This window comes from Microcaecilia unicolor, unplaced genomic scaffold, assembly GCF_901765095.1.
Source record: "Microcaecilia unicolor unplaced genomic scaffold, aMicUni1.1, whole genome shotgun sequence".
NCBI classification, from domain to species: domain Eukaryota; kingdom Metazoa; phylum Chordata; class Amphibia; order Gymnophiona; family Siphonopidae; genus Microcaecilia; species Microcaecilia unicolor.
Window position 1 is genome coordinate 169361 of NW_021963486.1, and position 15829 is coordinate 185189.

Here is a 15829-nt window from a genome sequence, read left to right on the forward strand (position 1 = left end):
TGCTGTTAAACTAGTGAATGTGAGACAATATAAGTCTAATGTTTAGTGGCTCAGTAAAACTCATATTGCTCCTGGCTAGTCTACTTGTTAGCAATATGCATACTCAACATTGTACCACTACAGCCCTACTTCCCTCCTTATACATACACATCTAAAAGTGCAGAAGATGACCACATCTTCGGGCCTTCCAGACCCTCGACCATTCTTCTAACATTCGGAGATCCCTTCTTATCGTTTTCTACTCACTCCAGGGTATCCACTCTATTGGCTATCTTCGTGTCATCCGCAAAAGGCAAACCTTTCCTTCCAACCCATCAGCAATATCTCTCACAAATATATTAAACAAAATGGGCCCCAGCACCGACCCCTGAGGAACCCCACTGCTCACCATCCTTTCCTCCGAGCGGATTCCATTTACCACCACCCTCTGCCACCTATCGGTCAACCAGTTTCTTATCCATTGTTGAGTCTCTACTGTTATTGTTATCATGATGTAAGTCGCATTGAACCAAACATGTTTTGGAAAATGCGGGATACAAAAAAACAAATACATGAAAAATGAAACGAAATAGTGGTTAATTCAGGTTACTTGGAAGTACTGGGAATTTCGTAGAGGTGGAGTGTGACTGGAGCTTGGACAGTGTAAAAGAGAGGGTGGAAGGGGACTCACTGGGGTTAAATGTGGTCAGGTTGGGCTGCTTGTCCATGATACAATTTGCCCTGTTCCTCAGTAAATAGCTGTAACCCAGTAGAAGTGTCTCCTGGAATCATTCCATGACCTGTAAAATCTCCTATAGTACTCCACGGCACTTGTATGTTGCAATAAATCCTTCTTATCTGTTCCCTTCTCCACTACTGCGAACTCCAGACTTCGCGCCTTCTGTCTCGCTGCACCCTACGCCTGGAATAAACTTCCTGAGCCCCTACGTCTTGCCCCATCCTTGGCCACCTTTAAATCTAGACTGAAAGCCCACCTCTTTAACATTGCTTTTGACTCGTAACCACTCGCCTCCACCTACCCTCCTCTCTTCCTTCCCGTTCACATTAATTGATTTGATTTGCTTACTTTATTTTTTTTTTTTTTGTCTATTAGATTGTAAGCTCTTTGAGCAGGGACTGTCTTTCTTCTATGTTTGTGCAGCGCTGCGTACGCCTTGTAGCGCTATAGAAATGCTAAATAGTAGTAGTAGTAATCCTTCCCCCTCTGTAGAGAGCCGATTATTACTCACCTCCTCTGTGTAATATCTCCTATTACTCTGCACAGTACTTGCTGTTATTACTCACCTGTGTATGAGTGAGTAACTTCTCTCTGTCCTGACTCCTTTGGGTCCCAGACACGCGGCTCTTCCTCTTGGTTTATCCTTAATAATACTTCAGAATTGATGCTTTCATGGTTTGTGCCTAGGAATTACAAAGAAAATTGAGGTTTATTTCTTGTACATTCACAGAAAAATACACAGCAGCACATGGTGGGGGAGGGGGAGGTTCTACTAATATCATCCACCATAAAGCAGAGGGATCTGGGGTCCTTGTATCACATAGCCTTGAAGTGATCAAACATTATTAAGAAGGGAGGGCAGACATGAGAAAGAGATACAAAAATCAGCACAAAGGAGATGATAGTATCTCTCTACAAATCACTGGTGAGATCTGGTCCTTTCCTTCAGGGCCGCCAAGAGACTGAGCTGGGCCTGGGGCAAGGCCACCGCTGGACCCAGGGCAAGGGCTGCCACCCCCCACGGGATTGCCACTGCTGCCGCCCTCCCTCACCGCCACTGCACCCTTCTGCCCGCCTGCCTGCCAGAACTGCAAATACCTTGGCTGGCAGGGATCCCGAGGTCCCGCCAGCAGAAGAGGTCTTCCTCCAGCACTGCTCTTTCCTCTGCCGCACTGCCTGCCCCTGCGGCTGCTTTTTCTCTCACATCGCGAGAGCTCGGTTTCAAAACCAAGCATGCACAGCCTGAGGGGGAAAGCAGCCGCTTAGCAGGCAATGCGGCAAAGTGAAGAGCAGCGCTGGAGGAAGATCTCTTCTGCTGGTGGGGCCTGGGGGGGGACCCCCGCCAGCCAAACCAGAGGTCCTGCTGTGTCTTCTTCTCCAGGTTCTCCAAGGGGGGGTCTGGCGCCTGAGTTTTCTCTCTCCTGCTCCTGTGGGGACACAATCACCCAGGTCCCGTCAGGAGCACGAGAGAGAGACAGACACTGGCACCAGGCCCCCCCCTGGAGGCCCAAGCCTTGGGAATTTTGCCCCCCCCCCTCGAGAAAGAAATCTCCAGAAAGAGAAAGACAAAACGGCATTCACAGAGCAAACACTTGAAATGTGTGTGGAAATTTATAACTCAGTGAATCCCATGTATCACAGATATCACAGATCACTTGTAACTCCACTCAATAGGTGGTGTTAAGTAACATAGTAGATTGACGGCAGATAAAGACCTGTACGGTTCATCCAGTCTGCCTAACAAGATAACTCGAGTTTGATTTGTCCTTGCCTTTCTCAGGGCACAGACCATATGACTTGTTACATTAGACTTGGTGACAGAAATGGGCATAAATCCATCTTCTGATTAATACCAGTCAAAAATGTAAAATGAACCATGCAATTTCCTAGACTTTCTGTCATGGCCACGAGAGGGTAAAAAGCACTCAGCAGTACACCTCTCCCAATCCTACCAGAACCACAGAATTCTATGGCATCATCAACAGCCATAAAATCAAAAGGCCAATTAAAAATACATAACAACAACCGTGTCTCGTTAGAGGGCCAGCAAAGATAGGGAAGTACAAATATGACAAGTAACAGTAATTTTAGCACTCTGGGATGAGATCACAACTTCCCACTCATGCAATCCAAATTCAGAAACAGTCCAAATGATAAACATTGAGAGGAAAGGACACAAGCTTATGTATTAGAAAAAATAGAAAAACTATTTATTAGAGAATGGCAGGAAAAATAGAAAATGTAACTACAGACAATACTTATTATTATTATTATTTGTATAGCGCTACCAGAGGCACGCAACGCTGATCATCCAACATAGAGAGACTTATGAAGAATTACCCACATTGATGGTAGAACAAATAATTTCATGTACCTGTCAAGGCAAAGACAAACGCACACTAGCCCTAGTCCTGAAGTTTATAGGACACCTGGACACCCAAAAACTAAGGAGAAAGCAGTTCAACCTGACAGATGATAACACTTACGATCACTGGATCCATAAGAAGTCAGGGACTATAGACTAGGCTGGCAAGTGGGTTTCACCAGTTGCGTAGCTAGGGGGAGGGGGCGCCAGATGAGCGGCCGCTCCCCCAAACGGACTTCCACCGGCGCCTATTTTTACTCAACGTGTTGAATTCAAAAACGCGCACTGGCGGAAATCCACTGTCACGCTCCCGCACCCTTCAAGCTGGCTCCGCTTCTGGGTTTCACCCTCACGATCAGGCAAGACTAAGATTACCATATTTGCTCCCCCCAAAAAGAGGACACATGCCCCACCCCTGCCCTCAGCCCCACCCCCTACCACACCGCCCCACCTCTTTCACACACACACCCCGCTCCCATCACACCCCCCCCCAAGGGTGTCCTATCCTTCCCCTCCCTTATCTTACTGTACTGCCCTGGTGGTCTAGTGACCTCTTCAGGGCAGGAAAGAGCCCCCTCTTTCCTGCCCGGAATTGCTGCAGAGACTATCTTGCTCCCTCCCGTATCGGCACCAGTTCAAAATGGCCGCCGAGAGTGACCTTGCAAGACTTCTGCAGAAGTCTCACAAGGCCGCTTCAAATCTCAGCGGCCATTTTGAATTGGCACCGGGACCAGAGTCAGCAAACAACAGTCTGCAGGCGCTCCGGACAGGAAAGAGGGGGCTCTTTCCTGCCTCAAAGAGGTCACTAGACCACCAGGGCAGTACAGTAAGGGGAGGGAAGGATAGGACACCACTAGGCCCACCCGCCCGTTTGTCCGCAAATCTGGACAAATGGGCAGGCTGGCAAAACCCACCCGGTTGCCCAGCCATCTCCTCAAAAGAGGACATGTCCGGGTAAAACCAGACATATGGTAACCCTAGGCAAGACAGCAGCAGAGTACTCAGGCTGGTCAGCAGATGGTAGGTGAGCATGCAGGTGGGGGCACAGCCAGCTCAGCTGGCTGGAGCAGCTATCTCGAGTTGCATCAGATAACAGCCAGATTACTTCCTATTGTTTACTTTGTAGTATTTTTATACCTTTTCCTCAGAAATGGAAGAGTCATGCTGACCAAAGACTACGTCTGGGGTTTGCCAATGTTGTGTCTCTGGGGGCCTAAGGACGTGGTTCTTGACACCATGTTTTCTTCTTGTCCACAAAGGTCCCCAGCACAGTAAACAAAAATTGTTGTGCCTTTGTTAGCCTTGGTGTGTCAGCAATGTGCTTGAGGCCTATTACAGGAACAAGCCTCTGCATGGAAACTGACACAGCCTAAGTCTGTGAAAAGTCAGGTTCATAATGTAGAACAGTGCTTCATTGTAGTGCTATGTGCTTTGTCCCTAGAAGGACAACAAAGCCCAAACCAACTAAAATAATCATGGACTTCTGTAAAAGATAAGCAAAAAACTAGCTCTCTTGTCTCTAAGACACTGACTTCCCTTCTCCTCCAGACATCATCAGTACATCTGGATAGGGGGAAAAAGAGAAACAGGGACACCAAAGTACACCACAACACCAGACCCAGACTTTGCAACAATTTTGATGGAAATCAAAGGGACAGCAACAGAAACAGTGAGTATGATATCGTAAAGTCCTCCTCAGTCCCTTGCCCCCTAGGAGGAGAGGACACTTCAGACCTAGGGGCAGGAATAAGAGAGACAATCAGATTTAGGTATAGGCGCAACCAGTAAAACTCTTTATTGGTATCTCACTAAGCCAATACAAAATAATTGTTCTATCTGGAGCACGTTGTCACAGAGAAAAGCCAGGCGCAAAGACTGAATAACAAAACTGCTCTGCAAAACCTTCCTAACTATCACATATATACTATTGTAAGTTTCGTTTCTCCTGAATCAAGTGATTTCTCCTAAACTAACTTGTGATCATATATGGATCTTCCTGTTTCCTTCCATTACACAATATAGTAATATACAAAAATGGCAATTTCCTCCATTGTATCATCCTCTCCTACTTGTGTTCACATGCACACTTTGTGGCCATTGGCTAATGCCTTATCAGTTACGCGTGCTCCCAGCGTACAAAACCATGTAGCAAACAAGTAAGTAGTATGAAACACCTGGTGTCCTTCTTCTCTGAACACATATTTCCGTTGGAACATCTTGGGGTCAGCTGGGTCCTCAGTCTATCATCACCACCAAGGTTATATCCATTTGTTTCTGCCATATATGGGCCGCATAACCTCAGCTTCTCCTGTCACCTTAACATGTAACATGTACTTTCCATTTATTGAGAAAGCACTGTAGCTTACATGCAGCTGCAGGAAGAAACTAAAAATATACTGACGACAACAAAGCAAGGAAAACTGAGGGCTAGCAGGGCCATATTACAGGCCTAATATAAGAAGGAATATACAATATGTAACCTGCAGCCTCCTACAATAACCTGTGCCAACTTATGTGTGCAGGAGGAAGGCTGGAAAGGGAAAGGGAAATGGGACTTGATATACCACCTTTCTGAGGTGTTTGCAACTACATTCAAAGCGGTTTACATATATTCAGGTACTTATTTTGTACCAGGGGCAACAGAGGGTTAAGTGACTTGCCCAGAGTCACAAGGAGCTGCAGTGGGAATCAAACTCAGTTCCCCAGAATCAAATTCCACTGCACTAACCACTAGGCTACTCCTCCACAACACATTCAGATATAGAAGGAGTGTGAATAAGCAAAAACACTTTCTCCCTTACCTGGAAAAACCGAGTTCTGGGACACTGACCCACTGGAGCTGTGTTGTACCTACTGCCTAACATTAAAATTCAAAAGGAGAGAAAGCTAACCACCTAAACTGGGACCCGTTTTATTGTGTGAGCTTCAGAGGTGCTCTGTTCCTTTAAGGAAGATATTGTGATTTTTTAGGACCTGTGAAAACTCCTGAAACTGACTTTCTTCTATCCAGATTGCACTAGAGAATGATACGGGGACGGGGACCTGCAGTAACCGCGGGGATGGGGCGGGGACAGATCCCACAGGGATAGGGTGGGGATGGGGACAGAGCTCACGTGGACAGGGTCAAACTTTGTCCCCGTGTCATTTTCTACCTTGAAGCCTGTTAATGAACTGGACTGTTATTTATGTTTGAGTGATGCAGCCAACAATATTTTGATTTTTTTGGAAAAAACAAGCAAACATGCTGGCCACAACTAGTAAAATTTGCATAGGGAATCCTGTACATCCGGCTACCAGCACATCTTCTAAGAAGGCATCTTCTATAGCAGGAAGGACTGTGGAAGACAGGAGAGCTAGACTGAATCCTGAAATTGTAGATGACGTCTTATTCATCCATAGGTTAAAAAATCATAACAGTGCTTATAGGGCAACTTTCTCCCCTCTAAGGGATACAGAATGGGTTGTATTTTGTACCCCTGGACATTTTAACAGGGTGGATTAGGATTCCTTGGGGTAGGAGAAATCAGCTATTGTTGGGGTTGGAAGGGTAGAGGGTGGCGGTGAGGAGGGTTATTATAGCTGCTTGCTGTTATTATTGTTTTCTATTTGAAATTTATACACAATAGTTGCACAGCATATTGTTCCTTTTTATACTTTAATAAAAAGATTTAAATATAAAAATCATAATTGTTTGGGGCTTCTGCAGATGAGGACAGAGCCCATGGGGCCTGGATGGGGACAGAACCTGCAGGGACAGGGTGGAGACAGAGACAGGGCCTGCGGGGATGGGGTGGGGCCGGAGACAAACTTTGTCCCCGTGTCATTCTCTAGCTTGCACCCATGCAAGTCTCCAAACCCTCTTTTTTCCCCTTCTGGCTGTTGCTCTAGACTGAGCTCTCAGAGTTTTTCAAAGTAGCCAATAGCAGCAGCTGTGTTAATGCAGTGGAAGGAGTTCAGGAAGTACTTTTACTTCCTTGTTGCTCTACAGTGGCCTCCATGGTGCTTTTTTTTAACAAAGGCACAAGGGGCTTCCAGATTCTGGTGAGTGCCATAAATCAATTCCTTTGATATATGAGACCTTCCTCACAGATGGAAGAAATGGGAAAAGAAAGTAGAGATATACTAGGAAAGAGGCAAGAAGGCTGAGTCCAAAATGAAAATCTTGGAGAATTACACAGAACTAAGGAGCTTAATGGTTAGAACAGTGGATTGAGAAGCAGAAAAACCTAGTTCAAATCCTACTGTAGCTCTTTCTGATGTTGGGCAAATCATATAATCCTCCAATGTCACAGATACAACTATGAGCCTTCAACTGATAAAAGAGCTCCCTCCCACCGTACCTTCAGAGTACATTCTCATGGTTCTTCCTCCATCCCCATCCCGCTCTCTGTTGGAGTTCCTCAGGGATTTGGCCTTGGTCCCCTTCTTTTTTCAATCTACACCTCTTCCCTGGGCTCCCTGATCTCACGGTTTCCAATATCATCTTTATGCCGACGACACCCAGCTTTATCTCTCCACACCAGAAATCACTGCGGAAACCCAGGCCAAAGTATCGGCCTGCTTATCTGACATTGCTGCCTAGATGTCCAACCGCCACCTGAAACTGAACATGGCCAAGACCGAGCTTATTGTCTTCCCACCCAAACCCACTTCTCTTCTCCCTCAACTCTCTATCTCAGTTGATAACACTCTCATCCTCCCCGTCTCATCCACCCGCAACCTTTGGAGTCATCTTCGACTCCTCCCTCTCCTTCTCTGCGCATATCCAGCAGATAGCCAAGACATGTCGCTTCTTCCTCTATAACATTAGCAAAATTCACCCTTTCCTCTCTGAGCACACTACCCAAACTCTCATCCACTCTCTCATTACCTCTCGCCTTGACTACTGCAACCTACTCCTCACTGGCCTCCCACTTAGCCATCTATCCCCCTTTCAGTCCATTCAGAACTCTGCTGCACGTCTTATCTTCCGCCTGAACCGATATACTCATATCACCCCTCTCCTCAAGTCACTTCACTGGCTTCCGATTAGGTACCGCATACAGTTCAAGCTTCTCCTACTAACCTACAAATGCACTCGATCTGCAGCCCCTCCCTACCCTCATCTCCCCTTACGTTCCTACCCGTAACCTCCACTCTCAAGACAAATCCCTCCTTTCAGTACCCTTCTCCACCACCGCCAACTCCAGGCTCCACCCTTTCTGCCTCACCTCACCCCATGCTTGGAATAAACTCCCTGAGCCCATACACCAGGCCCCCTCCCTGCCCATCTTCAAATCCTTGCTCAAAGCCCACCTCTTCAATGTCGCCTTCGGCACCTAACCACCATACTTCTATTCAGGAAATCTAGACTGCCCCAACTTGACATTTCGTCCTTTAGATTGTAAGCTCCTTTGAGCAGGGACTGCCCTTTTTGTTAAATTAGGATTAGGAGTGAGGTTCATTCCTGTCATGGTATGCGCAAAACTAACCCACTTGGCGAAATTGCCCCGAGAGAGACCAGATTCGAGTTTGTAACCTTCTCGGATTATTACCAGTACCCACTGGTCTGATGCTATCGAGGTCCACTCCTGAAGGAAGCTGGTAAGACACATTCCTATCATCAGATTGGACCCGGACCCCATCATTAGCTAGCTCTATATTCATTGTTTGCACAAAATCCCCGAGAGCCTGACCTGTTTTGGCCATGTTTCTCAGGAGCTCCCATGCACAGTGGCAGATACAGCAATCCCAAACAGGTTGTGTGGGCGATAAAAATGATAAAGGGGATGCGATGACTTCCCTATGAGGAAAGGCTGAAGCACATAGGGCTCTTCAACTTGGAGAAAAGGCAGCTGAGGGGAGATAGAGGTCTATAAAATAATGAGTGGAATGGAATGGGTAGACGTGAATCGTTTGTTTACTCTTTTCAAAAATACTAGGACTAGGGGGCATGCGATGAAGCTACAAATTAGTAAATTTAATACGAATTGGATAAATTTTTCTTCACTCAACGTGTAATTAAACTCTGGAATTCGTTGCCAGAGACTGTGGTAAAGGCGGTTAGCTTAGCGGGGTTTAAAAGGGGTCTGGGCAGCTTCTTAAAGGAAAAGTCCCTAGACCATCATTTATTTTATTTATTTGTTACATTTTCCCACCTATTTGCAGGCTCAATGTGGCTTACATGGTACCGTAATGGCGTTCGCCAAGTCAGTTGATAACAAATACAAGATTATATTGTGCTCTAATGAGGTAGGTGTGTATCAGACACCTTGAAAGTCGAAGGGAATGAGGATTGTATATTGTCCAGTACGATCATTGGTTATGCTGTGTTGCTGGGTGTGGGGATTTACGTTGTATCGAGAGGGTAAGCCTTTTTGAAGAGGTTGGTTTTTAGTGATTGCCTGAAGTTTAGATGGTCATGGATTGTTTTCACAACTTTTGGGAGACCATTCCATAGTTATGCGCTTATGTAGGAGAAGCAGAATGCATACGTTGTTTTGTATTTAAGTCCTTTACAATTTGGGTAGTGTAGGTTTAGGTATGATTGTGATGATCGGATTCTGTTTCTGATTGGTAGATCTATTAGGTCTGTCATGTATCCTGGGACTACGCCGTAGATAATTTTGTGGACCAAAGTGCAGATTTTGAAGCTGACCCTTTCTTTGATTGGGAGCCACTGCAGCTTTTCTCAGAGGGGTTTAGCACTTTTGAATCGTGTTTTACCAAATATCAGACTGGCTGCTGTGTTTTGGGCGGTCTGGAGTTTTTTTTTGTGAGTTTTTCTTTGCATCACGCATAGATTCCGTTGCAGTAATCTGCATGGCTTAGGACCATTGATTATACTAGGTTTCAAAAACTTTCTCTCAGGAAGAAAGGTTTTAATCGTTTAAGTTTCCACATTGAATAGAACATTTTCTTTATTACGGGACTTGGGGAAAATCCACTGCTTATTTCTGGGATAAGCAGCATAAAATGTATTGAGCTTTTCTGGGATCTTGCCAGGTATTTGTGACCTGGATTGGCCACTGTTGGAAACAGGATGCTGGGTTTGATGACCTTTGGTCTGTCCAGTGTGGCAATACTTACGTACTTAAGAGTTATCTATCTTTTGAAGAAGTCCTGGAATTTAGGGACCAAATTCAGAGGTTGGCTGGAAGCACTTACGGGAGGCCCTTCCTCACCTCATGCCCCTCCTCCCAATACTGGTCAGTTCTGGTCAGAGGCCAAGAGCAATACTATTCCAGCAGCTCCCTTCCTTCCTCAGAAAGGTTGTCTTGGACAGAAGGTTTGGCTGGGGTAGACACCTCCTTGTTGCAAACTGTCATATGCTGGCTGTGCTCCTTCACGGGAGCATGAGCTTGCACTTCACTCAGGGTGGGCAGGAAGCATTTGGATTGCCATGTTTTGAAATTGTTTGCAGTCTCTTCAGCAATTGCTTGGAAGAGGCAAGATATACAAAACGTCAATAATCCAAATGCGATACAAATAAAGTTTGAGTTGGTAACCTGAACTGATCTAATGAAAAAAAAAAATGTATGCACCTTATGAAGGTCTCTCATCAGACCAGGAGTCAGATTCAGATAAATGGTCTGGAGGGAGCTCAACCCCACACCCCTCCCGGGGTAGGAGGAGAACTAAGAAAGTACTTTCTTAGAGCAGATTTCCTTCAAGGTTAGTAGAAATTTTGTTTCAGGAGGCAAAAAAATAAAATACTAGCTGGGCTTAGATGCAAAGAAACTGCACGAAGCACCATCACTCTCCACTGGAGACAGAGAAATACTGGAAGTCCAGTGCATGATACCCTTAAGGGGTGAATCACAAAGAACTATTTTCTTTCTCTGTCTCATAACATAGGCATCCAATACTCCTCGTGCCTGCCTAAAAAACTTCATTGATAACATAAATAGAAACAGAACTCGTGTAGTCACAAAAATTGGTGATAAATTGGCCGCAGCTTTATTAAAACCTAAAACAATAGAGGGACATGTGTATTATTAGATAGGAGAACAATCCTTTGAAGGAGCACATTAAGAGGACCCACCAGTAAATATTGTTGGGATAATACACTGAGTAAAACACGAGTTTATAAATATTGGAGTTTCATATAAAAGTTTATTGTTAATAGTATGCAACTGCACAGTAATTATACATGTACACATTATAGATATAGGAGAAGACAAGAAGGAAGGGATAGGGGAGAAAAGTTTGGAAAACATTGATGATGGACGTTTCAGGTTTAGTAATGTGTACTAGACTTCGCTGTTATACGATTTATATACCATGTGACCTCATCAATAAAAATTGTTGAAACATAAAACCTAAAACAACTGAAACTGGGTATACCAAAGCCAACCGTAAGCTTTCAAGCTTTTAACAAGCCAATCCCAGTCCATCGCCATTAGCAAGACTGATAATCCACCAAGCAGCAAAACCAAAGCTCCCCACCGCACAGCAAGGGGGTTCAACCTTAAACACAGCTGTCACGGCTGCCCTGCTTATTTCACATCAGGCTTGGGTACCCCCCGCCACACTGCAACATTATATCTGAATGATTATCCTGACAATTAGGGAGGGAGGGATGCAGCCTTTCTCTCCTGAACGGATCCATTGGGTTATAACCCCCCCCTCCGCCGATACTCCTCCTCCTCAGGGGGGAGCCGGTGTATGGCAGGAAAAGTTTTCTACCCCGCTGCTTACCTGGCGCATGCTTGTCGAGGCATGGCGCTATGTTAGTGGTGGCTCCATGCACCCGAGGGGCACTACGCCTTGTTTATATGCTATTAGATGGGCATAACCCATCAGTTCTGGACTGAACTGTGGGATGATAAAGAAGTCCTACACGCTATCACATTTGCCATAGTTTTAAATCAAATGCACATCCCTAGTGCCAGTGGTATAAGCCAATGAGAAGTGTCATACTTCTGATTAGATTTAAAGGCTGTTTCAATATGATTATTTGTGGTATCCTCTTGTCAAACTTATGAATTCTTGTACCAAGTAGAGCGCTGCTGAGCTCGCTACTCGGACCAGGTTCTGCTTGATAGCTGGACAACCCCGGGTTTCACCTGCGCTGACTGCTGTTCCCCAGAGGTTGAGCCCCTAAGTGCGGGCGGCCTGCAGGACTTATGGGACGGAGCTGGAAGTGGAGTGATGAATGTATCAGCCAGGCAGGCAGCAGGTCAAGAGAGTAATCCAGGTACAAGCAGCAATCAGTTGGCAGGCAGCAGGCAAGAGAGTAATCCAGGTACAGGCAAGTCAGTAGGCAGGTGGCAGGCAAGAGAGTAATCCAGGTACAGGCGAAAGTCAGTAGGAAGGCAGCAGGCAAGAGAGTAATCCAGGTACAGGCGAAAGTCAGTAGGCAGGCAGCAGGCAAGAGAGTAATCCAGGTACAGGCGAAAGTCAGTAGGCAGGCAGCAGGCGAAGGGTAACCAGGTACAGGCAAAGTCAGCAACAAGGGACCAGTAGATAAGAAGCAGACTACAAAGTTAGAAACACCTACCAAAGTAGAAGCCGAATCATGGAGTCCAGGGAGAGCTCAGCTGATAAAGTGCTGGCGTCTGACATCAGCATGGAGAAGGGGCACAGCCATAGGACAAGAGCAGGGGAAGGAGGAACCAGAAGACCAATAGGAGAGAAGCAAGGGAAGCTAGGCAGAGGAAGAGCAGACCCAGGTGGGTGGAAACAAAGCAATTAAGGAGCCTGCAACCACCGCTCTCTGAACAAACCCAGAGAGGACTACACACACATGGCTCAGGCAGTGCCAGTCAAGTGTGCGTGTCGCTGGGACCCCGCGCAGCCCGAGCACGCCGCTTGCATTGAGGTAGGGGACATGACACCTCTCTCTGGCTTTCAGCCGTGCTCCAAGAACTGGGAGTGGATTTGTTTCATGTAAAGGGAAGAAAACTAGTAAGACACACAGGACGGTCTAAAGGTTCCTCAATCCTGGGTATAACACTGCCATCCTCAGATAGCAGGGCTGAGACAGGCTGGGTTCATAGTCTAGACTAGAAGAGGTACAGGAAAATGTCTCAGAGTACTTATTAGCCCCTGTGTCTGCTAAAAAATGCAGATAACGGGAGGAAGTGACGTCACCGTCGGAGATGGAAGCCTGAATCCATAGCTCTGTCGGGGCAGTGCAGAAATTAGAGCTATTTCCCGGTTCCCAAACCCCCGAGATTGGCGGTTTTGAGGGCAAGACAAAGAGAAGCGATGGCGACAAGAAAACGGCTGGAAAAGTTTAAATTCGCCGCGACACAGAAGGCCGAGGCGGCGAACACGAGCCGGTCCCAGCAGAAAGCTAACAACAAAATGGCCGCCGCGGATTCTGGCTCCGAAACGGAGGATCCAGTAGAACAGCTGGAAAGTGATACCGAGCTGACGAAGCAGGAGGTAGCGAGGTGGTTTAAAGCCTTAAAGGCTGAAATGTCGGCGGTCCGGAAAACTATCCGGGAGGCGGTCACAGACATTCAAAAAGAGGTGAGAGAGATCGGAGGCAGGGTGGAGCAGGTGGAAGACACGTTGGAGCACGTGGAGGGAGAAATAGAGGGCTTGCGCACTGCTCTTACAATTGTGCAAGCTGAAAAACCAAAACTGCAATTGGAGGTGGAAGATCTGGAAAATCGTTCCAGAAGGAACAACTTGAGATTCAAAGGGGTACCTGAAACGGACCAGAATAAAGACTGTGCACAGGTGATTCGAGAACTTTGTGTTAGAATATTGGATATTGGCACGGAGGGACAGACCAATATGGAGGAGTCTGAAATAAGATTTGACCGGGTACATCGGAGTCTGGGGCCCAGGAGAGATCAGCAACCTAGGGACATTGTAGTATGCTTCAAAGACTATACTATTAAAGATAAGATATGGAAGAAAGCTAGATCCCAGGGTGAGATCCTCTGGGATAACAATAAAATATTGGTGTTTCAAGATTTGGCACTGGGTACCCTTCAGAGGCACAGAGAATTTAAAGATCTGACCACCTATCTGCAGCAGTCCAATTTCCGATATCGTTGGATCTTTCCTTTTGGTCTCCAGTTCACGGCAGAGGGAATCACCAGACGAGTGGTTACGCTAGGAGAGGCTTGGAAAGTCCTTACTGAACTGGGATATACAAACCTGCCTCCGGCGGCATCGGGGGGGAGCTCCAGTATGTCAGCTACGACAAAGAAGGGGCCATCATGGCAGAGAGTGCGCCCACGAAGAGAGAACACTACACAGCTATCAGCAGTGACCAGAGTACCCTGAACGGACGTGAGGGGGTTTCGTGACTTCAGTCACCTCATGGGTTTGATGGGGAACTGTTAAGAAAATACGGTATATAGGTGGGGGGCAATGTTGGAGTTGTTATAGGATGTCTGTTTAATGGTTGAAAGGGTTCTGGGAGTTAAGCAGAAATATGTGAAATATGGGGGGAGGGGTCTGGGAAATGTTGTTGTGGGGGAAGAGGGTGATGAGCTCCGGCGGGGAGTAATTTCCTCAATATCATCAGCTGGCGGCGTTAGGCTCAGTCCAGCAGGGGGGGGGAGGGGGGGGAGGGAAGGGTATCAAGGGTTTACGCATTGGGTCATGGAATGTTAATGGGATGAACTCCCCATTGAAGAGAAGTTTGATACATCGGGAACTGCAGAAACTTAAGTGGGATATTATATTATTGCAGGAAACACACATTCAAAAGAGGGATGCACACCTACTTAACATCGGGGATATAATGATTGTATCTCACACTTCGATGCTAGAGGGGGTAAGGTGGGAGGATTAGTGATTTATATCCGTAGACATATCCCATTTGTAACAGAGGAAGTATACAGGGATGCTCTGGGAAGGTGCCTGGCGATTAGGGGTCAGCTGAATGGTAAGGAGGTGACCATAGTAAATATATACAGTGGGGGAAATAAGTATTTGATCCCTTGCTGATTTTGTAAGTTTGCCCACTGACAAAGACATGAGCAGCCCATAATTGAAGGGTAGGTTATTGGTAACAGTGAGAGATAGCACATCACAAATTAAATCCGGAAAATCACATTGTGGAAAGTATATGAATTTATTTGCATTCTGCAGAGGGAAATAAGTATTTGATCCCCCACCAACCAGTAAGAGATCTGGCCCCTACAGACCGGGTAGATGCTCCAAATCAACTCGTTACCTGCATGACAGACAGCTGTCGGCAATGGTCACCTGTATGAAAGACACCTGTCCACAGACTCAGTGAATCAGTCAGACTCTAACCTCTACAAAATGGCCAAGAGCAAGGAGCTGTCTAAGGATGTCAGGGACAAGATCATACACCTGCACAAGGCTGGAATGGGCTACAAAACCATCAGTAAGACGCTGGGCGAGAAGGAGACAACTGTTGGTGCCATAGTAAGAAAATGGAAGAAGTACAAAATGACTGTCAATCGACAAAGATCTGGGGCTCCACGCAAAATCTCACCTCGTGGGGTATCCTTGATCATGAGGAAGGTTAGAAATCAGCCTACAACTACAAGGGGGGAACTTGTGAATGATCTCAACGCAGCTGGGACCACTGTCACCACGAAAACCATTGGTAACACATTACGACATATCGGATTGCAATCCTGCAGTGCCCGCAAGGTCCCCCTGCTCCGGAAAGCACATGTGACGGCCCGTCTGAAGTTTGCCAGTGAACACCTGGATGATGCCGAGAGTGATTGGGAGAAGGTGCTGTGGTCAGATGAGACAAAAATTGAGCTCTTTGGCATGAACTCAACTCACCGTGTTTGGAGGAAGAGAAATGCTGCCTATGA

At 46.4% G+C, this 15829-nt stretch overlaps 1 protein-coding gene across 1 annotated transcript in view; it reads right to left on the reverse strand.

The window, feature by feature from the left end:
• The window catches only part of LOC115459354 (zinc finger protein 282-like), a 54722-nt gene that overhangs the window by 27266 nt on the left and 11627 nt on the right, over positions 1-15829 (reverse strand). The window contains exon 3 of the mRNA XM_030189192.1: positions 1285-1401. Coding sequence (XP_030045052.1) covers positions 1285-1401 — 117 coding nt within the window. The remainder of the gene's footprint in view (positions 1-1284; positions 1402-15829) is intronic.